General features: G+C 38.6%; 3 protein-coding genes across 6 annotated transcripts in view; 1 reads left to right on the top strand and 2 right to left on the bottom strand.

Annotated features, from left to right (window-relative positions):
• The first annotated feature begins 399 nt into the window (after positions 1-399).
• si:ch211-198p11.6 lies at positions 400-9,452 on the top strand. 4 transcript variants are annotated; one of them, XM_044330636.1, is made up of 6 exons: positions 400-415; positions 1,837-1,980; positions 5,441-5,503; positions 5,587-5,697; positions 6,579-6,716; positions 8,994-9,452. In XM_044330636.1, the coding sequence occupies exons 3-6, from the start codon at positions 5,468-5,470 to the stop codon at positions 9,078-9,080; spliced, it is 372 nt and encodes a 123-aa protein (XP_044186571.1). In that variant the 5' UTR covers positions 400-415; positions 1,837-1,980; positions 5,441-5,467; the 3' UTR covers positions 9,081-9,452. The 4 variants fall into 4 exon arrangements, with proteins under 4 accessions (XP_044186571.1, XP_044186570.1, XP_044186569.1 ...); XM_044330635.1 differs by lacking the exon at positions 400-415 and adding an exon at positions 1,145-1,376; XM_044330634.1 differs by lacking the exon at positions 400-415 and having other exon boundaries at positions 1,815-1,980.
• Positions 9,453-13,187: 3,735 nt separating this feature from the next.
• Positions 13,188-26,108, bottom strand: part of LOC122966422 (transmembrane protease serine 9-like) — a 59,879-nt gene continuing 46,958 nt past the window's right edge. The window contains exons 6-10 of the mRNA XM_044330631.1: positions 17,200-17,485; positions 16,588-16,759; positions 16,230-16,483; positions 16,010-16,107; positions 13,188-13,624 (exon numbers count right to left, since the gene is read on the bottom strand). Of these exons, the coding sequence (XP_044186566.1) occupies positions 13,289-13,624; positions 16,010-16,107; positions 16,230-16,483; positions 16,588-16,759; positions 17,200-17,485 (1,146 nt within the window). The 3' untranslated portion in view covers positions 13,188-13,288. The remainder of the gene's footprint in view (positions 13,625-16,009; positions 16,108-16,229; positions 16,484-16,587; positions 16,760-17,199; positions 17,486-26,108) is intronic.
• On the bottom strand, positions 20,438-25,876 carry LOC122966426 (serine protease 27-like). The gene is made up of 3 exons (XM_044330637.1): positions 25,738-25,876; positions 21,460-21,480; positions 20,438-20,619 (listed from the first exon to the last, which is right to left on the bottom strand). The coding sequence occupies exons 1-3, from the start codon at positions 25,790-25,792 to the stop codon at positions 20,453-20,455; spliced, it is 243 nt and encodes an 80-aa protein (XP_044186572.1). The 5' UTR covers positions 25,793-25,876; the 3' UTR covers positions 20,438-20,452.

Here is a 26,108-nt window from a genome sequence, read left to right as displayed (position 1 = left end):
GGGTCACTGTTTGTAAAACTACAACTAAATTTACAAAACTGTTGAGCAGAAACAGAAACCACAGCTGCCTCAGCGTGTGTGCAGTAGTTTGTTCTAAAAAAAAAAAAAACAGCCTCCCAAAAATGTGATTAATTAATTAATTCAGTTATAACAACAACAGACACTACATGCTGATTGTTCCTGTTATTAACTCATTTTCATTTCATGTAAGTAAATCCACTGCAGACACACAGCAGCTGACAGGAAGAAGAGGTCATGTTAATCAGAGAAAAATGAGCTTTTTTCTGGATGAATAAATGTTGATGTGAATTATAAGAAGTGAAGCTAAAGGGCAACGAGATTGATGAGCTTTCAAGTGTCATCAGGAGTCATTGATGACATCATCAAAAGTCAATCAACATAGAAACTGAATACAGTAAGTCACCGTCAGTAATTAATACAAACACACATTATTAAACCATTAATCAAACCATTAACTAACAGCAATCAACGTCACACAACCTTATCATACTTTAGCAGTTATCTGGTGTTTCTGTAATGCTGACGAAATATTAAAAATATTCATATTTATCAGTTTGAATTAAAGTGAAGCTGCGATCTCCGCCAAACTCCCTTTAAGAAATATGACATTAAAAATCCTGATGTTTCCGCAAGAACACATAACTCTATAAACACAAGATAAAAGGCGTCATATGTCGACAGTCTTCTTGTCAAACCTGTATCAATATAATCCATAAAGATAAACTGTATTTCTGTGCAAACTTTACATATTGGATTTTGTTCACTCAACTCGCCACCAGCCTCCGTTAGTTAGCTGCAGTATTTTAGCGGGAGAAGACGGTGGGAATGAGAGGAGAACAGTTGCAAAAATTAAAGATTTATCACTAAAATCCGCGCTGTTTGGTGGATCAGATACAATCCGGATTAAACACCGACTCATACCGCTGTTAATTCACCGTCTGTCGTGTGTGTTTGACGGTGTTTCAGGAGTTTTTTTTACAGTAACTACCCGGTCTGCTGCTTCCTGTTTGGAGCTGAGAGAGCGCTCCTATTGGCTGTTGACAATGTCCACATCATTCAACTTCACTATTTGCAAGAGACTAAAAACTTAATATAATATTAAACATGTTTGATTTATCGGAACGTTAAGACGAGACAAAGACAGACACTGAGTTTTATGACACCAAACCATCGTAGATGACGGGAGCAACTCCAGCAAAACTCTCCTGATTTTATTCCGACATTGGAAATTAATTTGTCTGATACAAATCGCTTTAATAGTCGTTTCTGGCACAAGAGAAACAAGCTCTGTAGAAAAGCTTTTCATGTTATTCACCTCATTCCTTCCATACATACGGACAACTTTTCTGTCTTGTGTGAGTTAAGTTGAATGTAATTGTTATTTAATGCGGTTTTATTATATTGTATTTGATATAAGTGTTTGAATATTGCTAATCATCTGTCAATGTTAATAATTCTCTGTAGGCTACGGGTTTCTGATCTGTCATGCCGATAAAGCTGCTGAGTCCATCTTCATCTCTCTTGTATTAAAACGTGTCTTTGCTCAGGTCCTTGTCAAGCTTGCAGTGTTTTCTGACTGCAGATATTAATCCTCAGTATTCAACAGTCTGTTTATGCACAGAAACACTTCAATCCTTCCGTCAGGATAGGAAACTGATGCGCGTCAATTGACGTGACGCCGCCTGTGATCTAAACAGAATCAGCAGCTCATTAGAATATTCACAGAGGCTTTGTGACCTGATAAAGAGGTCCAGCCTGTGAAGAGACTCTGGAACTGATCCGGTTCACTTTGCCTGCTTTTTTTCTGATGAACAGACAGAAACACAGAAGCAAAGAGGCAAGTTTCACATCAGAATACCTGAAACCCTGAAGAGAAGAAGGATCAGATCAGGAGATGAGACCTCTCTGGATGTGACTCTGTTCCCTGGAGGAACAGTTTCAGGGACACAGAAGAGGGACGTGAGTAAAGAAACATCTAGAAACACCACCTACTGCAACCTAAAACAATCTGACATACTCTGGATGAGATCTGATCTGAAACATGATCAAATGTATTATTGTTATTTTAGATTTTATTATTATTATTATTATTATAAATCAACCACCTGATAACATCCTGAGCGCTGTTGGCTTTTAACGGTTTCAGTTTAAATAAGAGCAGAAACATTAAAGATAATAATACTGCGTCCAGAACAAGTGTAATACAATCCAGTCTAATATAACACAGAGGAAATACACCTTCTAGCAAAAATACAACACTTAATGATTCTTGTAACTAAACAAAAACTGACATCTGCACACGAAGCCGCCTACAACGTTATGTGTACAGTAATATCTTACATTAGAAATATGAGAACAGATGTAAACCAACTATGACAGCATGACTGTAGAGCAGATTATTGATCATAACCACAAGACTAAACACATTAGAAGTGAGCAGGTGGACGTGAAACTTCTACCTTCAGTGTGCACGACCTTTATGCTGTTTTTGATAAACTCCTGTGACTGTAGATTATTCACCCTCAACTCAGAATTATTAAAAACTGTTTGTGGAGCACAGTGGGAGTAGAAACAGTGCAGAGAGCTCCTGCAAAAAAGTTGAATCAGGCCTCGATGTGACGCCGAGATGCTGCATCGGTCAATCACACATATGCAAGTACACTCTCCTGGTGGATGACTGTACAACCTGAACTAAATATTTCTGTTTACATTGTGATCATTGCGATGAAAGATAGAATAGTTGATGTCGTGATAAACTTTTCCGCAGTTGTATAATCCAGTCTGTCCAGTTGACATCATGCAGAAGCTTCGTTTGATTCACTTTGGCTTTGAGCCCGTCGATTAGACGGATGTTTAGAGACAGAGCCCTATAAAGAGCAACAAATCAGAGATTCCCTTACGGATGCATGATGCCAGGTAGTGTCGTATGTGTGTGTGTGCTACACACTTACTTAAATATGTTTGTGAGCTGCAGCTGCAGCTAATATTGCTCATCCTTATCTGCCACGTTGCTGCTTTATAGACTATTTGATTTATGTGTTTATGTTGCACCAGCTGCAGTGTCCACAGAATTTTTCTACATTTTTATTTACTTGCAGTAAGTTAATCCTAGTAAGGCTATACTGAGGAAAGTGTTGGTGATCTATTGCATAAAAAGGCTTCTATGCGGTGCAATACAATATCTGTTGTATACAAGAAAAATATTTAAAGGTTGAAGGACTGTGTCAGAAATGTTCTTCATGCACATCTGCAAGAGCAGTAACACACAAACAAAAACCACTCAAGAATATATTGCATGAAATATAAAATATTACTATATAATATCATTAATAGTTCAATAAACTGTATAACATATTACTGACCACAATAACATTAACTGTAGACACATACATACATCCATTACCTATGTCAACAAGATACGTCTGAATTTTCTTTAAGAAAGGAGAGGTAAAAGCTCCTGTTTGGTTGCTTGCTAAGATATTTAGAGTGGTTGCTAAGTGGTTGCATCATTATGCTCCAATGATGATGAAAATTTGCTGCCTCAAAATCCTCTACATGTGCCCAGTTCTCCAGAACCACTGTGTAGCAAATGCAAAGTCCTGCCTCCCATTAATCAGTCGTCTAGCAACATCTCAGATTGTCATGGAAGTCTTATCGAACTCCCACCACAGATGCTACAGTCTGTAAAACCTCCTGTTGTGTCATGTTTCATGTATCTTGTGCTAAAACGTCCTGTAGGGTTATCCTCCAACTCCTTGACCTCTGATTGGTGTCCTCTCTCCTCTCAAGTTGTGCATTACTTAAAGAAAAAAACAAAACGAGCAGTGCGACCCTCCCTCTCTACTGAAACTCAGTTCTCTCCCTTTGAAAACAGCCAGTGCAAAGTCCTGCCTCTCATTAATCAGTCGTCTAGCAACATCCCAGATTGTCCTGAAAGTCTTTTCAACTGATCAATTCTCTAGAACCATTTTGAAGCGTCCTCTCTCACACAACACAGTACAACACAGTAAACAGAAAAAAAAAACTGAAAATTGAAACAGAGCATAGGCCTAGTATATGCAGCAGTATAGTAACATAATAAAGTTACAGTGCTGGGAATCACAGGATTGTTGACATTTGTGAATCGATTCAGAATTGATCGATAGACTTGATATGACTAACTCAGACTGCTGAAGACTCATATAAGCTGCACATCTACTTTTAAATGACTGTGTGGACACACTGTGGATTTTGGCCTCCATCACTTACATTGAAAGCACATTTGAAGGATCTTTTAATATCCAGTATGAACAGGAGGAATGATTACAGCGAGGAAAAACCTCTTTAACTGTTCATATGGACACCTGACTGCTGGTTTAACACACACTTTAAAAATAGTGAACTAGTCGTTTAAAGCTTTTGAATGCAGGACTTCTACTTGTAATTTAGTATTTTTTCACCGTAGTATTGCTCTCTTTATTTAAGTAAATGAATGAGTACGTCTTCCACACTTGTTTATTCAGTCAAACACATTTAATAACATCCCCTCAGCATGTTGATTTTCGCGTTCGCCCCGCCGTGCATCTATTTTGTCCCATCTAGGAACCCTTCTGCCTCCATGGCAACGCAGCTGCCGCCATAGCTAATCCCAGTTTGTTTTTAGCTACAGGCGGCAGAACCAGAGTCCGCTTTTATTCTACAGTTAACGATAAAAACAGGAGAATATGATCATATTTCAAACGTACCAGCGTCTGTATTTGTCACATGAGGAACATTTATGAGACTACAGGAGCTCACAGGCCGGTAAGATGCTAGCAGCGCTAAAACAAACCGCTGTTACATTAAACTAAACGGGAACTATCTTCAGTTTGGGGGATTTTACGCTTATTATTGTTTCATGTTTTTGAACTGTCTGCTACATTATCTTTTTGTGTACATGTTCACGGTAGAGTAATACTCTCAGAGACTCTTCACCACAGTTTGTGCATTTTATCGCCATAGTTTGACTTTAACACAACAAGTAACAGATTGAAATAATAACTTTTACGCAGTGGTGGAAAGTAACCAAGTGTATTTACTCAAGTACTGTACTGAAGTATAGGTTTGAGGTACTTTACTTGAGTATTTCCATGTGATGCTACTTTCTACATTTCAGAGGAAAATATTGTACTTTCTACTCCACTACATTTATTTGACACCTTTAGTTACTTTTCAGATGAAGATTTGACACAATGGATAATATAACAAGCTTTTCCATTTACAAGTTTCAGTCGCAGCCCTAAGCAGATGAGACTCTGAACAACAAAAATGAAATAATTTGATCAGACAGACAACAATAGAGCATTTTGCATCTTATTAGATCATAAACAGATGCTAGACTTTTGGAAAGCCTCCATAATAACCAGATTTTACTCCATATGTTTGATTGTTTTTTCTGCAGACTTCCCAGAGATGTGAACCTTTTTGAATGTTGACGGTGTTTGCTCAGACAGAGACGATGCAGGTGAGGAAGAATTCTTGAAACTTTTTCTCTAGAAACCGTTAACGTAAGATGTAGTTTAATATCTGTGCGGTGCTGTTCCTCAGGTGCTGCCTGCCTGGGAGCTCGCCATCCCTCTGCCTGCCGTGATAATAATCGCTGTGAGTCTTTACATGATCGTTCTGGGGATCGTCCTGTGGATCCGATCCTGCCTCGAGGTTGGTGTTGCTGGAAAAACCACAGAACCACAGAACCACAGAACCAGAGCAGAGACGCCTTTCTCTGTACCGCTGTTTGTAAAATATGTAAAATAACTAAAATGTGATATAGGGTAAAGAGAGAACGTCACTACTCCAGTTGCTAAATCATTATGACCAGTGTCAACACAAAACTAAAGTCACTTACACTACATACAGTAAACAACATAGTTACAACATTACCACGGTATTCATTAATAAAATTACATCAAGACTATACATAGACTTCTACAAAACATCAGAATAGGCATCTTGTTTGACCCTTTTGTTCAGAATATGTGTATGATACCTTGTGTTTGTTGGTTTTCTTTTTCTAAATAAGAAGAAAATATCATGAAAAACATCAAATTTAAATGGGCTGACAACACAAAACAACAAAAACAATCTCAGTTCATCTAAACACACATTAAAAGAAAAGATCATATAAATTATTTTGCAGGTTTGTCTATGAGAAGAACATCTTCAGCTTCTGTTTAAAACCCTTTTTGTAGATTCCTGAGATATTATTATGTGGCAAATGTGATCATGTGTGGTTTTGACACACCCTGGTGGTGGACGCTGAGGCAGACAGCGATGCACAGAACCATTATATATTCTTTCAGTTTTAATAGAAAATATCTAAAAATATGAATGATGCAACTTAAAATAAGTTAATAAAGTAGCTGGAAACATCCCTAAAGGACATATTCATTATGCATGACCTTGGCTTGGCTTTTTATATAACAAAAATATGAATTTATAGATTAGCTGGGTTCAGCAGCAGTGGAGTCATTAAAGTGTGGCAGCGTTGATGATGATGATGATCGTGATTTTTATTTGTCTTTGTTTCCTGTCTCTCAAAGGGCCGCTGCTCTTCAACATGTGGCGATTGCTGTCCAGACATTTCTTTATGTGAACAGTGCCTCAGATTGGCTGAAATATGTGACTTTAAGCCGCCGAACCTGCGCTCATATCTGAGTAAAAACTGTCCTTCTCCTACTGTAAGTAAACACGTTCACTCCACATTCCTACCGACCATTTTCCATTTGTCCCGCTAAGAAAGGAAATTTGTCTTTGTCTCACCGACTTGCAAAGACTTGGAATTAAAACTGATGTGTTTACATTTAAAAAAAACAAGCCAAGGTTTCCATCTCTGTAAAAACACTTTCCTAAGTTAATTTAAACCATTCTCACATCAGGCAGCAAAATCTGTTAAGAAGCTAAAATTGTGTTGTAAAAATAAGACACCACTTCCTCTCTGATGTCTTATTTTATTATATTTCAATATATCCAATCACACAAGACAGACAATGTCATGTTTGTCAAATCAGGAGTGTATATAGCACGTTATACATGTTTACAACATTATTTAAGTTCATGCAGCAGTTTATTTTGAAGAGTATTATAGGTGGACTTTGATAAGATTAAGTATATACTTGTTATTATTCTGTTCTTGGGTGCCGGAATGCAGGAACATATATTTTTGTTGTTTGTGACAGTCGATGATGCTTTAAGGTAGTTTTTAATGCACATGTAAGTAAGTAAGCTTTTATTTGTACAGCACTTTTTAAAACACACAGTTACAAAGCGCTTCACAGACACATGCAGAATTGAAACAGATTAATAAAATAGACAAACATGACACAGAGAGAAATAAAGCAGGACATGAGAACAAGAAGGGAGGTCTATAGAAAGGCTTGCTGATATAAACGTCGTCTTTTAAACGCACAATATGTAATTTCAGCCGCTAGGGGTCTCAATCAAAACAATAACAAAAGACGGGGTGTGATGACGGTGTGAAGTAGCAAGGGATCATGGGAGTTGTTGTCTTCGTTGTTAAATAACCAGCTTCACCGGGATAGGATTACTCCAGTGTTCATCATTCAGGATGTTTTTACCGGCAGAGGTCTCCTCCTCTCCAGAACAAACGGACCCGGAGATTACAGGTAAAAACACTGAATAAAGCTGTTTCACCTAAAAAATCAATATTTCTCCGACGATGCACGGCGACCACCGGACTTCCTGGAGGGGCTGTTAGCTGAGCTGCTGCTAACGTTTGTCCAGTTTATTTCTCTGATAACTTAAGATCCAGACGTCCAATGACTAAAATCCTTCTTCCAGTTAAAAGATATAGTTAAAAACCACCTAAATTTATCATGAAAATGTGGCTTAAAACTGAATAAAAGTCAATTTATAACAGTTTGTGTGGAACAACCACAACGCCGATGTATTATCTTGTATGTGTGTAAGTTACTCTTTGGTAGACGCCATTGTAGCGGACAAACACAGCGCCGCCGTATGCATCTGGTGTGTGTTTACTCTTTGGTAGAGGAGGTATGACGCCATTGACAGGCGACCAAATGAAACGGTCCGTTACTTTGATTAAATTACAGATTTCTCTGAGTTTGAACATTGTTGGAAACATTTGGGATAATGTAAGTACACAACTCAACAACATATATAACATAGGTCTAGTTGTTATTAGACATTTTAATGTGGAATAATTACAGATTATAACTTTAAAACAGTCCAAGGATTCAGCTGATCTAATGGATTGTGGAAGATGTTTCCACAGAGTTGGGGCTAAAAATGTTAATGTGCGGTCACCTCTTGATTTGCAGTTTGTGCCAAGGATAGATAGAAGGCCGAGATTTGAGGATCGAAGAGGTCGTGAAGTGGAATGAGGAACAAGGAGCTCAGAAATGTAGCTAGGGGCGAGGTCATGTAGTGCTTTATATGTAATCAGCAGGATCTTGTAGTTTATTCTGAATCTTACCGGAAGCCAATGGAGGGACGCAAGAACAGGGATAATGTGGGTTTTAGAGACGTTTTAGTGACATGTACATTAAATGCACCAAAAAACGTGGTGCTAAGATGTAGATTCACAGATGGTTTGGGTCTCTGTATATTAAAGAGTACGGTCTTGACCTGCTCTATGTGAAAAGTGCCTTGAGATGACTTCTGTTGTGATATGGCGCTATATAAATAAAAATTGATTGATTGATTGATGTGTAATGTGTGTACATGAGATAGCAGGTAATAACGTGTGCGTTACAGTTTGGAATCAAGCCGGTAACGGACCAGGCTAAAAGTAACTTCACATAAATTTTCATTCAACATTTTCCCTGCCTCCTGTGGACTTGTGAGTACACTGGTTTTCACAAGAAAATCGGATTCAATTCAGTGGATTACGAGTCAAAACTAAGATGCTTTGCATTTGCTCAGCGAGCAGATGTTTTTCTCCTCAGTGAATCGTCTCCTTTCTTTTTCCCCCACAGTGTGTCAAATGGGACTGTGCCTGCACCTGTCAGCCTCCTGAGTGCGACTCCTGCAACTGTCTCTGCTTCGAGATCAGGATCAAGTAGAAGAAGAAGAAGAAGAGGAGGATGGAGGTGCATTAATGCCAGTGTGTGTGCTGACCAACCACAACTTTTAATGACGTTTACAGGAGAGAGATGACAGAAGAAAGTGGAGCGTGACAAAGGTTTCTGTCTGGACTCATCTGGATCTGTTAAAAAACAAACCAACAATTGTTCTGTTTTTACCAGCAGATGGTATCCTTCATTACTTTTAGCTACACTAGCAGTGTTGGTGTCGGTTCAGATGTTCACATTCCCCTCAGGATGAATTGTAATAACTTCAGTGATCCATTAAAGCTGGTGATTCTATATTTTTCTTCTTGTCAACAAATCTCATGTTTGGATCCAAACCAACAATGAACTGATCTACTAACAAGTATTGTTACTGATATATCTTATTCCTCCGTTGTTGTCCAGAAACTATTAAAAACACGTCAGTGAGCCACACCGCTGCACTGGGTCACATGTTCCTTCATCATGAAGAGTTTGGTCACGTTAGTTTGTTTAGAAACGGCTCCAAAGACTAATAACAGTGATAAGATAGTAACTCTCAGCAGTGAGGATCCTAGTACAGCAGACACGCATGTCTGGTTCTGTTTACAGCTTCACTTTCACAACCTCTTGACTTTGTACTGAAGTTATCTGAGAAATTCAAGAGTCAAGAGGTCGTGACATGTAGCACACTAAGCTAGTAAAGCGGCGTCTGTCTCCCTCTACTGACAGAGGAATAAGATATATCAGGCTTTGATACACACACAATACTGGTTAGTAGATCAGTTCATTGTTGGTTTGGATCCAAACATGAGATTTGTTGAGAAAAATAAAGAAAAGAAGAAGAAAATTCCTTTAACTTTTCTTGTAGCGCCACCTTCAGGTCCAAATTTGAATTTGTCCAACACTTTGTCCAACATTCCCATCAGCCTGAACTCGTCTTTGATTTTAGTGCTGTTTAGCAAATGTTAGCATGCTAACATGCTAAGCTAAGATGTTGAACATGCTAAAGCCTGTTAACATTGCCATTGAAAGTATTCAGTTTTCCCACCAGAACTGAAGTGAGAAACAGGATCTCAACCCAAAAACTGTTGCAGCTCTGTGAGTGTTGTTTCATATGTAATTATAAATATGAGAAGACTTTTGTGTGAGTCTGTTGATGGTGATGAAACAGTCGAATGGACTGCAGATTGCATTTACCTACAGGCTCTGCACCGCAGTGGGATCACACTGAGATCCAGACCTGGTTTTGTTGATCTACTTAAAAGTTGCTGGAAGTGCCTTCTGTATTGTATGTTTTGATTCAGTTCATTGAGTTAACATTAGAAATTCTATTCTACATGTAAAAATGACAAAAAGTAGTGTTGTGGTTTTATTTTATACGTTTTGAAGGTTTTATAAAATTCTGAAATGTTTTAAATTTGGTTTGAACTTGTTCTCTTTCTTCTCATATCTGCTCTGTCGGTAGATTTTGATCACCTTGAAGTTTCCACAACCCTAAAATAAATATTTAGCATAATTATGAAGCTCAACCTGCTGAAAGAATTTTACATTGAGTATATTTCTCATTTCGGAAACTTGAGCAATGTCCTCCCAGTCGGTCGTGTCATTATAAGTTGTTTAAAGGATGGGTTCGCAATTTTCCAAGTGTGTTTTAAACCAACAGTCAGGTGTCCATATGAACAGTGAAAGAGGTTTTTCCTCGCTGTAATCATTCCTCCTGTTCATACTGGATATTAAAAGATCCTTCAAATGTGCTTTCAATGGAAGTGATGGAGGCCAAAATCCACAGTGTGTCCACACAGTCATTTAAAAGTTGATGTGAAGCTTCTATTCAGCTTCATCAGTCTGAGTTAGTCATATCAAGTGGATATCTGACACATTTACAGTCTTTTTAGCATCAAATTCCCTCTTTGTGTTTCCTCGGACAGTGTTTCCCTGTTGAGCTGCAGGTGGAAGTATAGTAACAAAAAGAGGGACTTTGGCACTAAAAAGACTGTAACATTGAAAGATATCTACTTGATTTGACTCATTTGGACGCTGAAGCTTCATATTAGCTTCAGATAAACTTTTGTTTGAGTTGGTGGTCTGATGGTAGGACCTCAGGACTCTGATGTGTCAATACATGCATATATTCCACAGAGCTAAATACAGATTATACAAGCAAACTATTAACGTGGACCATGTGGACAATTCCAAAAAATAATTACTAACCACTGTAGACAACAATGAAAAGACTACATAATGAAATAAACATCTTGTGGTACGCTATAATAAAAAAGATGGATTACCATGAAATTTGGCACAGATGCTAGCATGGATGAATAAACTCCTAGTCTTGTTGTTAAATTGGTCATGTCTTGATCAAAACACACTAATTCATTAATTGTTGTATGTTTAGCTGCTACATTCAAACCTGATAAGTGCGCAGTTATAAATGTAGGCTGTGTATTAGATTAAACACACATACAATCACTTTTTCTGTGCATTTCTTTATTTGTGTAAGAAAAACGAATTAACTGCTATATTAACGTCTTTTTATAAATAAAACAGAGCAACAGCATGTGGGCTCACAGCACAAAAATATGTCACTGAATCAAGTAAAAGATTTTTACTTCAGTTTAAAGCAGGTCATTATGACAACATGACAAACGGGAAAATTGTTTACAATTTTCACATTTACTGGACAGTTTTGTGTGACAGTGCTTGGTAAGACTTGAAATTGACATTTATCTTTCAAGGCAAAATAATCATCAATTTAAAGTGCAGCTTTTAAGTATTTATAAAGCAAATACTGTTTAAGTGCTTTGTCTTTTCAGGTAGTAACCTCTGTTATTGTACAGTAGCTCTGTGATATTATGACGTAGGTGATGGACAGGCAAATCATTGTCACTGTGTTCATCAGACATCTAAAATATGCTTCTTAAAGATTTTTCAGTCCATTTGTTAAAGACTGCAGGAAAACCTGTTTAACAATCATTCATGTCTAAACACTACAGAAAGTGAAAATCATATAAAATTACACATATTTCATTGTTGTGATGATTAAAAAATAACAATAAAAAACCACATAGCTTCAAAAAGCTGCAAGGCTACATATACAATCATTTGTTCAGTGGAGCTTAAATAATTCTTCATTTTACACCCACATTATACCTTTCATTCATAGACCGAAAGCAGTTAGCGTCCAGAATCTCTTATTTGGCCAAAAAAGAAAAAAGGTCAACAATGACCAAATTATAAAACTGTGTCCAACACGAACAGCACAAATCATGTTTTATTGTTGGAATAGAGTAGAGAAGTGAGCTGGAGGTGTCATTTTAACTAAAAAATCTAAAAAATCCTGAAAAGTTTGCCTCGCCACAAAACATGAGCTGTGTCCCAATTACATATTACACACTAATTGTAATCAGATTTTGAGTGTGTAGTGTGTTCATACTGGAAAAGTGACTAAATTAAAGGATAGGTTCACATTTTTAAATTCTATCTTAATATATTCACAGGCCAAAATGTACACTGAAAGAGTTATTGGTCCCTGTAATTATTCCTCTTGGTTTAATATGTATATTAAATACCCTACTTTGAATAATAATTTGTGTCGGATATGGTTTTTCCACAAAAAAAGTTCAATTATCTTGTTGAAAACCTTAAAATGGCATCTCTTCCTTCTTCCTCATTAAAAATTCCAAGATCTATGAATATGCAAATATTTTTCATTTCAAAAGTTTTCCTGCTGGACACAAGATGTCTCCTACTTCACTGTAAGATCCATTCTCAGTGTTTGTTCCACATCACACTTGTGTAAGTTGAATATTGGACCATGATTGGCTTCCAAATTATTTGTGATGTCACAATTCATGCTTGTAGTCCCGCCCCTTAAAATTACATTTACAATGAGCTCAGAGAAACTTCCCACTTTCAGTAGCTGAATGAGAAAAACAGCCTTCTAGTGTCAAACTCTGCACATGCATCATTCTGCACAGTGAAGCTAAAACATTCAACTGTAGGAACCAGATTTTTGAGTGGAGGAGACTTTAATTAAAAGACCACTCTGATGTAACCCAGCACACTTCACTTCTCTATTCCTAGTGGTCGCCAATAAAGACAGAATCGAGTCATAGATTAGTTAATGTAGCGTTAAGCCTATATTATCTCTCATGGTTGTTTACATTCATTTGTGCCCGTCACATCATGTAAACCTATTTAGAAGTAAAGGTAGGTTCCTATAAGGTGAGGTGGAGGAACACAGAGAAGACGAGGAGATGGAAGAAGAAGAAGAAGGGGTGAGCAGGTGAGCCCCCGCTGGTGGTCGTGGTGATGGTCGTGGTAGTGGTCTGGGTAGTGGACACAGTGCTGTTAGGTGCGGTGCTGTTGGTGGAGGCTGGAGATAAGAATGCTCCCACAGTCTGAGCCAGGAAGCTCTGATAGCGGCTCAGTTTGGTGAAGACCATCACCGGATCTGCTCGTGTTTGATTGGTGGTGGTGTTGTTGCCTGACAACACAGCTGCCTGGAACCAAGAGCCGTCTATCTGACACATCATCGGACCCCCAGAATCATCCTGAACAACCAGAAAAGACGAATTAGTTCACGTCCAACATGTAGCTTCTAAAATAACTGGTGTGGACATTCAGTCACAGCATTCTTTGAAACTATTAAAAAAACTATCTGCCTCTTATTTTTCTTGTTGCAAATCTGCCTTTTGGTGAAATCAGCAAACATTAAATCAGTATTATGATATAATTTTGAAGTTAATTCATGCTGTTGTTTACCTTTGGACAGAGCCAGGCTAGCTCATCCCCCTGTTTCTAGTCTTTGAGCTAAGCTAGGCTAACCGTATGCTGTGTGTAGCTTCCATAGATGTATAAAGAGAACCGAATACAGCATCAAAGGCAGGCCCCTGTTCATTCCTAAGTTGCTCAGTGGCGCATGAAGCCAAAAAAAACACTTCCTGGAAACAAACTGCACACATTCTAAGGGCCCGATGCTCCCATGGAGCAAGCTCACTAGAGACTTCTGCCGGCTGAGATGGCTAACTTCTAGTTTAGCCCTCCAGCTAACTTGAAAGGGGATAAAATAATTCAATCATGCGGCTCTTCCAGACTTTTGAAATGTGATCAGACCGAATGGATCAAATTCTGATCGTGAAACAAGTCATTTGACGGGGTTGTGATGCTCAAAAAATTGTCTCTTTCACAATGTAAGCAATATTTTTCCTAGGATGGCGCAGTCATAACCCACCCTAGTTTGCCTCTGATTGGCTTACCCTGATATTCTTACCCTAACCCAAACGAATCTCACTCCTCATGCCTAAACCTAACCAACCCAACCAATGAGGCAACAAGTACTAGCCAATCAGAGGCAGAGTGGGGGGGGTCATGATTTGCCATCTTAGGAAGGGAGTACTGTCAATCCAGAAATGTCAAACTGTTCATTTAAAGATTGCAAATGCACCATGCTAACTAAGCTAGCAGCTAGCGCTATGGTCGGCTCCACCCTCTCGTCCAAATATGGTCGCTTCTGGCTCCAAAAAGTAAACATGGCGACGGTCAAATCCAAGATGGCCACAGTTAAATCGCTAAACTTGAGGCTTCAAAATGGCAGTTCACAAACCAATGGGTGAGACCACAATGGCTACATCCATAGTTTTTACAGTCTATGGTCCATGCTCTACACCTGTGATGACGTAAAATGATGATGATAGGTGTTTGAAACCTCAATTTACTGTTGCTAAAGAGTAAACTACTGAGTGTCTGTTTAGAGGGAGTAGCGTATGAACCAACCTTTATTCTAGTGTCACCCTCAGGACAAATATTACATATTTAGTCCCACTATTGGTAAGTTTGTAGGAAAACCTTCAAATGAGGATTCCAAATGAATGTTGTCTTATATTCTAACATATCTGAACATGGATGAGGAGTGCTCAGCTAAATTGAAATTTAATTCCACAACTTTGAACCCAGTGGTTGAAGAAGTACTCAGATCCTTCACTTAAGTAAAAGTACCAATAGCAATAACCAGCAATGTAAAAATACTCCATTAGAAGTGAAAGTCGTGCATGAAAAATCCTGCTTAAGTACATAAGTATTATGAGCCTGATGTAGTTAAAGTATTGCGGTAAAAGTACATAAGTAGTATGAGCCTGATGTAGTTGAAGTATTGCAGTAAAAGTACATAAGTATTATGTGCTTGATGTAGTTAAAGTATTGCAGTAAAAGTACATAAGTAGTATGAGCCTGATGTAGTTGAAGTATTACAGTAACAGTACATAAGTATTATGAGCTTGATGTAGTTAAAGTATTGCAGTAAAAGTAGTGGTTTGGTCCCTCTGACTGATATATTATTATATATGACATCATTAGATTATTAATAGTGAAGCATCAGTGTTAGAGCAGCATGTTACTGTTGTAGCTGCTGGAGGTGGAGCTAGTTTACACTACTTTATATACAGTTAGCTAGTTTAGTCCAGTGGTTCCCAACCTAGGGGTCGGGCCCCTCCAAAGGGTCAGCAGATAAATCTGAGGGGTCGTGAGATGATTAATGGGAGAGGAAAGAAGAAAAAACAAAGTTCTGATACACAAATCTGTTTTCAGTTTTTGGACTTTTTCTCTAATCTTTGATTTTTGCTGAAATATTGGATCATTTAAACATTTATTGAAATGAAAGCATGTGAGAAGTTTAGAGGGAAAAATCACTATTTGGTGGAGCTGTTAACAACTCATAGACATGTGAAATGTGGCCCCAACTACACACTGCTTTTTGTAAGACGTCAGAGTAAGTACCTCAAAACTGTACTTAAGTACACTATTTGAGTAAATGGACTTAGTTACTTTCTACCACTGTTGGAACCTAACGTTTATGATGTTTAAAGTCTCACAAATACCTTGATGAAATAGAGAGAAATACTATATCAATAAATGGTATATATTAGTCTGTCATTATTCACCTGTTCCAGTGTAAAAGATCCTGTACAAATGTTGTCACTGGTTGATGCGTTCCCACAGTTTACCACTGTGGTCTGGAACTGCTGCAGAACTTGTTCCACTAGAGTTGGGAAACATAAGAAAATGGGAAATCTGATGAGGGGAAACACCCAGATGTCCTAAGTGTTTGACATGATAAAGAGAGCTAACGTTATTGTGTCAGTCTGTATGTGAAGGACTCACCCCCTCCTCGTCCAGAGCTCCAGCCAGCAGCCCAGCATGTGGAGCCCACAGTGAAGGTCTGTCCGTTGTCCAGGCAGATGGGCTGGATGTAGTCGGACAGGGTGGGCCGGGCTGCCAGATGCAGCACTGCTACATTAGACTCGGTCAGGTTGCTTAGGGTGATATTTGTCACATTCAGTGTCACCTCAAAGGGGTTGGATCCATTCTGTTTCAAACGGCCCAAGACCACAGTCCATTCAGATGCTGTGGGTGAACTGTGGGAGGAAAAATCAACTCAATTAGGACTGAGAAGAACTTGAAAACCAACAGTGTGTTAGTCCGTCTGTCAATACTTTCTGACTTGATATATCAGGCTCACCTTGAGAAGCAGTTGGCGTGGCTCAGCACTGAGTCCACAGCCACTAGAGTCCCACCACACACATGACTTCCATTCTTCTGAAGGCTCGCCATCCACGGCCACACACCAGCAGTCGCCACCGAGCTTCCTCCCAAAATACGTGAATTGATTGGGGCGCTACCGCAGACCACAGCTGGAGAGAAAAGCAAAACACAGACAATGGAAGATTTTTAAAAAAGACCAGTGAAGATAAATCTATCATTTTAATCATTAAACATCCTTCAAACACACAGAACTTTATTTTAAATTCTAGCAGGGATCCAAACATTTCCAAAGATACCAAACATGTCAGGCTGACTTTTGGAAAAATTTGTCCAAAACGATGCACAAACATCTGGAATATTTCTGTTCTGTTAGAATAGTGCAGCCATAAGAAGCATGGAGCCTTTGGTTTGAACATTTTCCTCAGTGTAAAGATCATTTATCTTCAATGAAGAGGTGGAACAAGCTGATACAGAATAGATCTGAAAGTGTCACACAGTGTGGAAAAATGTGTGATCTCAAAGCTTTTCAAATTTGTGGTTAAAAATCTGTCAGATCCATTCACAAAGCCTGGACGTGACAGTTACTCACGCTTGACTGTGGTTGTTGGAGAGAGTTTGGCTGGAGGGAGGTTGGCTGGAGGTGGCGGCAGGCCGGAACAGCTGACACTGAGGTCACTGTCAGTCCCAGTGGACGTGAAGGTGACGAAGCCTGGCTGGTCGCTGGTGACTTGGCTGTTGATCCAGGACTGATACTCGGACACTCTGGCGTAGACTCCTGGGACATTCGGCTGCGCACAACCTGCACCAAAGCTCACAACTCCAGCCTGGACCCAGACACTTCCTGTCTTTGACACCATCGGACCACCTGAGTCCCCCTTTGAGGAGAGAAATATTCAGGAGTAGGTCAGGAGAAAGAATCTTTGTAGTAGGGGAAATCTAAAGGAAGAACAGGTGGTAAAATGATCACCTGACAGGAGTCCTTCCCTCCAGCACGTAATCCAGCGCAGATCATGTTGTTGGTGATTGTGCCCACTCCATAGTCACAGTTACACTGTCTGTTCCCAACAACAGGAACCTCCACCTCCATTAGGTTTTGTGGGGAAGGAAGGGGTTCTAAAGACACACAAAATCAGTTTAATAAACAACACATATGGTGAAATATATTTTGTAAAGGACTCATACCACTTGTTTTGTCCACTAGTGTTCAGCAAAAACAAGTAGTGAACACAACACTGACATATTTCAGCTTTTAAGTTGACGTGTTGAACTTGTTAGCAAACAGTTGCTTATTTCCACATCCAGCTGTTATGGAGCAACATTATCATTCATTTGGAGTCGTGTTTCTGTCCACCTGGTAAATATAAGTACAATATTCACTCTCTTTTAGCTCAGTTTTTGCTCTCTACCAGCTCCTGAAAGAAATATCTGACTCTTTAGTTGCTAAATGCTGCATTATGTTCACCAGCTAGCCTACAGGTAACTGTGTCTGTTTGCCATTTGGTGCCGAGCAGATACTGTACAGTGGCTTTTTGGAGCTTTTTCTCTGAAAACAGCTGCCTGCTGCGGCCCAAAACAACTCTATGAGAACACCAAACAATGAGCTGAAACTCGCTTTAAAGTTCCAGAAAGCCAAGGAGATCCAGTCGTAGTCCAGTATGCAACTTACACAAGTGTGACACGGAGAATTGAAACCTCCAGTGCACATACACTGAGAATGGACCTCACAGTGAAGTAGGAGGCATCTTTTGTCAAGTAGGAAAACTTTTGAAAAGAAAAATATTTGCATATTCATAGATTCTGGATTTTACAGTGAGGGAGATGGAGGAGATGTGATTTTAAGAATTTCTATCAAGGTAAATGAGCTTTTTGTGTGGAAAAACCCACAAATTCATTTTTCAAAGCTAATTATTGTTATTTCCTAAAACATGTCTGGAGGGGATCTTTAAGGTCACTGATATCAGTCAACCTGTCTGTCTGTCTCATGTCAATCATAATGTTTCTGGTGACCTCTGACCTTTCCTCTTGTGCCACAATAAGGACAACATTTCAAATGTTATTTCAGAATCTAGTGAAGTCTAGTCGGCAGTTTGCCATGAAATTTGCTGAACGTATTAATGCTCCTCAGATAAATGAACCCTTTTGATTTTAATGACCTTTCATATCACGTCATTATCAGAATGTTCCTAGGAGAGATAAATCATCAGTTTGTTGTTTAATCTGTCCAATACTTTTGTAATGTGGGGTGTGATAAATCAAATCAAATTTATTTATAAAGCACGTTTAAAAATAACAACAGTTGACCAAAGTGCTGTACAATCATGATAACAAAGGCCATGAAAACACAATTAAGCCACAAAGACCAGTTTAACAGAAAAATGAGACTTTTCTTGGTTTTAACACACCGAGTTAAAAGCCAAGGAATAAAAATGAGTGTTAAGATAGGATTTAAAAACAGGCAGTGTAGGAGCCAGTCTAATATGTAGAGGCAACTCGTTCCAGAGTTTGGGGGCTATAACAGCAAAGGCACGATCACCCTAGGTCCTGGCACAACTAAAAGCGACTAGTCAGCAGACCTGAGTGACTTTGATGGGATCTGTGGTTGTAAGAGATCAGAGAGGTAGGTTGGAGATAGTCCATTCAGTGATTTATAGGCAAACAGTAAAATCTTTAAATCAATCCTAAAACGTACTGGGAACCAGTGGAGGGATGCTAGTACAGGGGAAATGTGCTCTCGCTTGCGTGGGACAAGATAAAAGCATGTATGACCCTCTCATAGTCATTAAGTGATATAAAGGACTTCACCTTAGATAAAAGCCTTAGCTGGAAGAAACTCGTTTCGACCACTGAGTTTATCTGTTTGTCTAACCTAAATTCACTGTCCATGATCACACTCAGTTTCAAAGGAAAATAAATCTGCATGTCGGCAGTTTGCCATGAAATTTACTGACCACATTAATGCTCCTCAGATAAATGAACTCTTTTGATTTTAATGACCTTTCATATCATGTCATTATCAGAATGTTCCTAGGAGAGATAAATCATCAGTTTGTTGTTTAATCTGTCTAATACTTTTGTAATGTGGGGTGTGATAGTATTGTCACATGCAGATTATGTTGAAAATATAAATACAAGCTGTAAGTTACAAAAGGTTTCCGTCGCTCACTGAGATGCATTTTTGAATCTGAGAGAGCACAAGTAATAGATGTGCCCCAGTTTCTGTATGACCTACCTCCAGATCCGATGGTGCCCCAACCGGTGATCCAGGTGTCCACACCGTCGTTGAAAGTGCTGTCTGAGGCTGCCAGGCACACTGGCACAATGAAGTCGTTGAAAGTGACCGGTGAGGAGAGCTTCAGGAGGGAGATGTCGTTGTCAAAAGTGCTAGGGTTGTAGCTGGGATGATTGATGATCTGAGAGACCGTTCGAAACACTGCATTGGGGTTGGACCCCTCTTGACTCTGGAGACCGAGGACCACAGCCAAACTCGCTGTGCTGGTGCTGAAGATCAGAAGAGAAGCAAAGCAGTGCAAAGACATGAAGAGCAGGGCTGCAGTCGAGACTACCTCAGTCAAGCAGATACAAATCCATTTAAGAGAGAAAGATTTTTCTTCTAAACCTCTTGTATTGTTGTATTTGAATAATTGTTGGAGGCCTGAAGAGGAAAATCTCCAGAATTTCACAAGACAAAGCTAGAAAAAAGAGATCTAAATTTGAGCAGTAGAACAATAAATTTTCTTCTTTCCTGTCCTGTTAATCATTTTGAGACCCTTGATATTCATCTTGCGACCCCTTGGAGGGGTCTCATGGCATGTTGTTTTCCATCACAGCTCTATTCCAACTGCTCACCTTGAGAAGCAGTGAGCAGCCGTCAGCACCCATTCTTTGTTAATGAGGGATCCTCCGCAGAAGTGAAATCCAAATCTTTGCAGACTGGCCTGCCAGGGCCAGCTGCCTTCAGGTGCCACCTCTCCTCCAACAATCCTGGTGTTGAGCACAGGCCGACCGCACACTACAGAGAGACAGACGATAAAAACACATAGTGAGCAATGCTCAGCCCTCCCTGAATTACCACTGTGGTTTCTGTTTGCAGGATTATAACCTTCAACTGTGAGTTAAAGATTATGATCCTGGGAGTCTGCTGGGAGGCTCTCAAGATAACAAGAGGTGAAACTATAATCTCATTTCAATATTAGTCTAAATGTTTCTTTGCTACTACTTGCTCTCTTAAAGGACAGCTTCACAATTTTCCAAGTGTGTCTTAATACATCAGCCAGGAGCCCAAATGAACAGTGAAACATGTTTTTCTTGCTGTAATCATTCCTCCTGTTCATACTGACCATTAGAAGATCCCTTCATAACGCACGTACAATGTAAGTGATGGGGACAAAATCCACAGTCCTCCTTCTGTGCAAAAATGTGTTTAAAAGTTAATCTGAAGCTAATATGAAGCTTCAGTGTCCAAATGAGCCAGATCAAGTAGATACCGTTCAATGTTACAAAAACTGTAGTGCCAAAGTCCCTCTTTTTGTTACTATACTTCCTTCACAGCTCAACAGGGAAAGACTGTTCAAGGAAACACAAAGAGGGAATTTCATGCTAAAAAGACTGTAAATGTGGCAGATCTTTTAATAGCCAATATGACCAGGAGGAATGATTACAGCAAGGAGAACCTCTTTAACTGTTCCTGTGGACACCTGACTGTTGTTTTAAGATGCCCTTGAAGAATAGTGAACCAGTCCTTTAAGACTGTAATTCTGGCTTTGACAGCAAATACCAACAACAATCAAACTATCAACCTTTCTATCCAACAACATGTTTAAAATGTAAACAAGTGGAAACTTTGACTTACCATCTAGTTGTGAGTGAGACTCTGAAAAACAGAAAACAAACAGCTCTTGAAACAACAATTCAGCATTTATATTCACTGATACTCAATACTACAATATTGACTACTAAACTCACTTAAACACAGATTTTTAAAATATGAGTGACACTCATTTTACCGTCTCTTCTCTCAGCTAACAGAGAGAGAGAAAAATTCCAGTCACAAAAGAGTTGTTGTTTTCGATGGCATTGCTTCAGAAATCATCATGATCATGAAAGGTTTCAATAACCAAAATTTAAGTGCTGTACCATCCTATAATTTATTGGTTCCTTTTAATGGCTTTTCACCGTCATCGAACAGGTAGGTTCAATGGTGGGCTCAAGGGGGCAAAAAAAAAAGCAAAAGTGCACTTTAAGTTAACCCCACAATAAAGCAAACATGATAAAATGTCCTCTAAGGTGCCCCCACACCTGTTCTGTAATTACTGTCTTAGTTATGGTTAATCAGGATGAAGTGCTCTATAGAGTGCCTGTATATGTAATAATCTGTGATGAAATGCCCTCAAGGATGCTTTTTCAGTGGAAGAAAATTTGATAGTTCCCTGTAAAGTATCCCCACATGATGTAATGCAGAGCCGTATGAGTTGCTCTTGTAATGGGCTGAGCTGGAGGTTTTGTATGGCTGCCCTTCTAGTGGAAAAAGTGCCATTTAGGGTTCCCCTAACTTTAGTGCAGAATTGGGTGCACTTTCAATGAAAAGGGGGATTAAGTGCCCTCTAGGGTGCCCCCAGGTGTTAGAAAACATGATGCCATGATGAGTGCCCTTGAATAACAAAAGACATGGTGAAGTGCCCTATAGGGTGCCCTGCATGGTGAAGTGCCCTTCCAGTGAAGAACATGAGATACTTTGCCTGTAAGATGCCCTTATGATGGAGTAAACTGGCCATTATTGTGAGGTAAAATATTTAGAACTGTCTAACTCCTAACTGACGAAGGTTTCAGGAGACATGGATTTATTGAAGCTAGACTAAGCTAGAAGAGAACAGATATTAGCAGTACAAGTGAAACACTGTTTAATGCTACCCTCCTAGCAGGGAATATATAACCCTTCACTAGACCCTTGAGATTCACTACATGTCCAAATAAGGTTATTCTTTACTCATCCATACAGGTGTGAGGATTCTATTGGGTACTAGATCCTGAACAAGAAACTACACTGACCTAAGTGAACCATTGTTCACACATTCAGGTAACATGCAATATATTCTTAGAAGAGACAGTCTGGCCATCTGAAACAGAGCACAGCATTTCTTCTACAACCTTAGTTTCCCAAGGAGACAGCCAGCCTCATCAGGACAGCTGCGTTGCTCAGTCATCCTTAGCAGACAGAGAGATGAACTGCTCTGAAAGAGAGAGGTCATGACCTACTCCTCCAAGGTTTGCAGATGACCCAAAAATGACCACTCGTCTAAATAACAGTCATATTACCTTTGAGCCTAAAGAAGGAAAATTCCTCTACAATTATGGTAGAAATTAATGTATGCGGACCATCATGAAAATAGAGAACCCTTAAAAACATGTTGTAGTTGTTGTAGCTGTAACATTGTTCCATTCAGTTGGTTCTGGTACAGTTCTACTCACTAGTTTACATGGTTCTGTTGTCTTTGGGTCAGTGCAGTCTGAGCTGCCAGTGATGACTGCATCAGTTGAGCAATCATTCTCCAAACTGAAGCTGATCAAGACCCAGTTTACAAACAGATGTGGAGAAGGAAGGCTCTCAGAACCTCTGCTGACGTCCATTGAGAGGGAGGGAAGGTCCAAATGGACCATAATGAGGTCATTAACATTTACAAACTCATGGCCAAAGGAATTCTCCTTTTATTTCACCAATTTTGCTTCTTGTTTCCCTGACAAGACGGCTCAAAACAGCTAATTCTCAAAATGTTAATAGTTCCTTGTTTTTGCCACAGATGTGTTTGAGAAATAAACATATAAAACGTTCCCTGTGTTATATTTCAGAGATGTATGCTAAATAGATGTTTAAAAAGTAAATCCTTTTTAAATACAGAGATGTTGTTTTCCTTACTGTATATTCTGAGCCACTGTGTAAAATGTTCATCTTAATTGGGGATGTTTTACCAAACATGCATCATTGTTCTCTGCTGATGGGACCCACTGAATGTATCAGGTGTCCTTTATATTTTTCTCCCCTGCCCGTCAGTCTACCACTGGGAAGGTTTATAAACTTTTATACCATTTCCCAGAGCTATTTGTTGTTGGAAAAACATCTGGAATAAAGTTTGGTCAGTAATTAAATTAAATAAAAGCTTTACATCTTTCCAAATATTATTTAAAAGGATTCAAGCAGGATGTTTAAGACCTTCATACTTATGATGTTTTTTATTCATTTTGGGGTTTTTTTCAGCTGTGATTATACCAAGATCCAAAAAAAATGAGGTCATACTAGAAGAGGGAGGACACTTTTTTGTGATTGTCATTTTTGTTTCCAGATTGAATAATCTCATTCATTATAATAAATTTAGTTAAGTAAGTTTATCTTTGGATTTTGGACAGTTGGTCAGACAGAAGAAGACATTTAAAAACTTCACCTCTGACTGTGGGAAATTATAGCAGGCAATTTTCACTCTTTTCTGACATCATGTAGACAAAACAACTAATCAATGAATCGGTAGATTAATCGATAATGAAAATAACCATTATTTGTAGCCCTGCACTGGAGACCAGGGTCTGTGTCCTGAGTCCTGTGTGTGTTTTAATTTAGACAACAAAAGCAAATGTTAGTGAAAAATGGTGATGTTTGGTTAAATGTTAATGAACATGTTGTGTCTCCTGCTTCATGTCATTGCAGAATTTTTCTGTTTTAAACAAAGACCATGATCTTTCTCTGACCTTAACCAAGTGCTGCCTGCCAGTGTCCATCCATAAAACATGTAACCCAGTGTGTTCAAGGAAATTTAAATTGGATAAAGTAAAAAGTAAACTGTCATCATGTCAAAAAAAAAATCCCCCAATTCCTAGATTCTCCAGAACCTTAGGACATGAATACAGTATCAGACGCTGTGATTTATAGTGACTCTTTACAGTCAGTGACAGGATGAATGACAGCTATTTGCTAACCAAATAAGCTAAGCTGAGGCACAAGCTGCTGCTTCCTTCATATGATTATCTGCTATAAATAGTATGTTATCATTTCATTTTTTAGCCCTCAGAACAGAGTCCTGTACAAAATAATTTCCATTTATGGATTCTTGGAGCAACAAAATCAGAGGTGACGAGTTACTGAGTATATTTATTACACAGTTTTCTATTTTAGGAAACTTTTCCGGCGGATATATTGTACTTTTTATTCCACGACATTTATCTGACGCCTGTAGTTCAGATTTCACATTTACATTAATTTCTCCTTAACTACTGCCAACGTTCCTTAAAATTAGTTAAACATTAAATAAAACTAGTTTGTTGATTTTAACCCTTTAGCAATGTTTAATCTTCAAAATGTTTGGACTTTGAGATTTTACTCAACTTGGACAAGACTTTTCTTTCTTTGGTTCTGCCCTGATTTGATCAATTTTATTTTTTATTTTATTATTACATCCAGTCGTGGAAAGGAATTTAGTACATTTACTCAATTACTGTACTTAAGTACAATTTTGTGGTACTTGTACTTGTTATTTTACGCTACTTTGTACTTCCTCTCCACTGCACTACATTCAATTCACAGTTATAGTTACACGTTTCAAGTCAGTATTTTACACATAAAACATATCATTACAATTTTAACTGTAAAGTTGTTAAAATTTGCTCTAACTTGACATTGAAATGCTGCTTAAAATGTGCATATCAATGAATCAGTATTAATATTTTAATATATATATATATATATATATATATATATATATATATATATATATATATATATATATATATATATACACTTTTTGTGTAATGAGTACTCTTACATTTTATACTTTAAATACGTTTTGCTGCCAATACTTTTACTTCAGTGAGATTTTATTGTGTGGTATTTCTAGTTTTACTTAGGTAAGAGATCTCAGTAATTCTTCCACTTAACATGTTAACTTGTACTCATGTGTTAATGCATCAATATTTTAACACTGACAGGGTCTGCTGTGTACTTTTACTTTTCTTGAGAACATTTTAAAGGATTTGCACTCCTGTTGTGTTACCGCTATATTTACTCAATTAGAACATTTTATTTCCTTCCCAGTGTTCAGTATAAATGTCATTAGTTCAGGTGTGTGCAGGTGAGGAGGAAGCTTACCTTGTATCAGTAGAGTCAGCAGAGTTGCCACACAGATCACTTTGTAGAGAGCCATCACTGTACAGTAAGTTCATATCAGATCTGCTCCGGCATAAATAAGCTTCCTTTACCTTCCCTCCCTCGAACACAAACACCCACCTCTCTCTACCTGCCTGACAACACACCCAACACCTTACTGCAAATCACCTGCTCCACCTCCCTCACAGCCAACATGTCAAACAGCGTCACTTCAACCCTGCAGTGCAAAGAAACAAATCCAACTATTACATTTACTCAAGTTCTAAAATACAATTATGATGTACTTGTACTTTACTTTGAGTATTTCCATGTGATGCTACTTTATACTTTGACTCCACTTCATTTCAGAGAGA

This window comes from Thunnus albacares, chromosome 17, assembly GCF_914725855.1.
Source record: "Thunnus albacares chromosome 17, fThuAlb1.1, whole genome shotgun sequence".
Classification (NCBI taxonomy): Eukaryota; Metazoa; Chordata; class Actinopteri; order Scombriformes; family Scombridae; genus Thunnus; species Thunnus albacares.
The sequence above is the reverse complement of the archived record's forward strand: the minus strand, read 5'-3'. Positions and strand labels throughout refer to the sequence as shown.

Bases quoted from the DNA above. Each gene is read 5' to 3' on its own strand.
- LOC122966426 (XM_044330637.1), bottom strand. From the start codon at position 25,792: ATGGCTCTCTACAAAGTGATCTGTGTGGCAACTCTGCTGACTCTACTG. The intron at 21,481-25,737 runs GTAAGCTTCCTC...TCTGTTTTTCAG, and splicing joins GCTGACTCTACTGATACAAG to AGTCTCACTCACAACTAGAT. The intron at 20,620-21,459 runs GTAAGTCAAAGT...GTCTCTCTGTAG, and splicing joins GTCTCACTCACAACTAGATG to TGTGCGGTCGGCCTGTGCTC.
- si:ch211-198p11.6 (XM_044330636.1), top strand. From the start codon at position 5,468: ATGTTGACGGTGTTTGCTCAGACAGAGACGATGCAG. The intron at 5,504-5,586 runs GTGAGGAAGAAT...GCTGTTCCTCAG, and splicing joins CTCAGACAGAGACGATGCAG to GTGCTGCCTGCCTGGGAGCT. The intron at 5,698-6,578 runs GTTGGTGTTGCT...TGTCTCTCAAAG, and splicing joins GGATCCGATCCTGCCTCGAG to GGCCGCTGCTCTTCAACATG.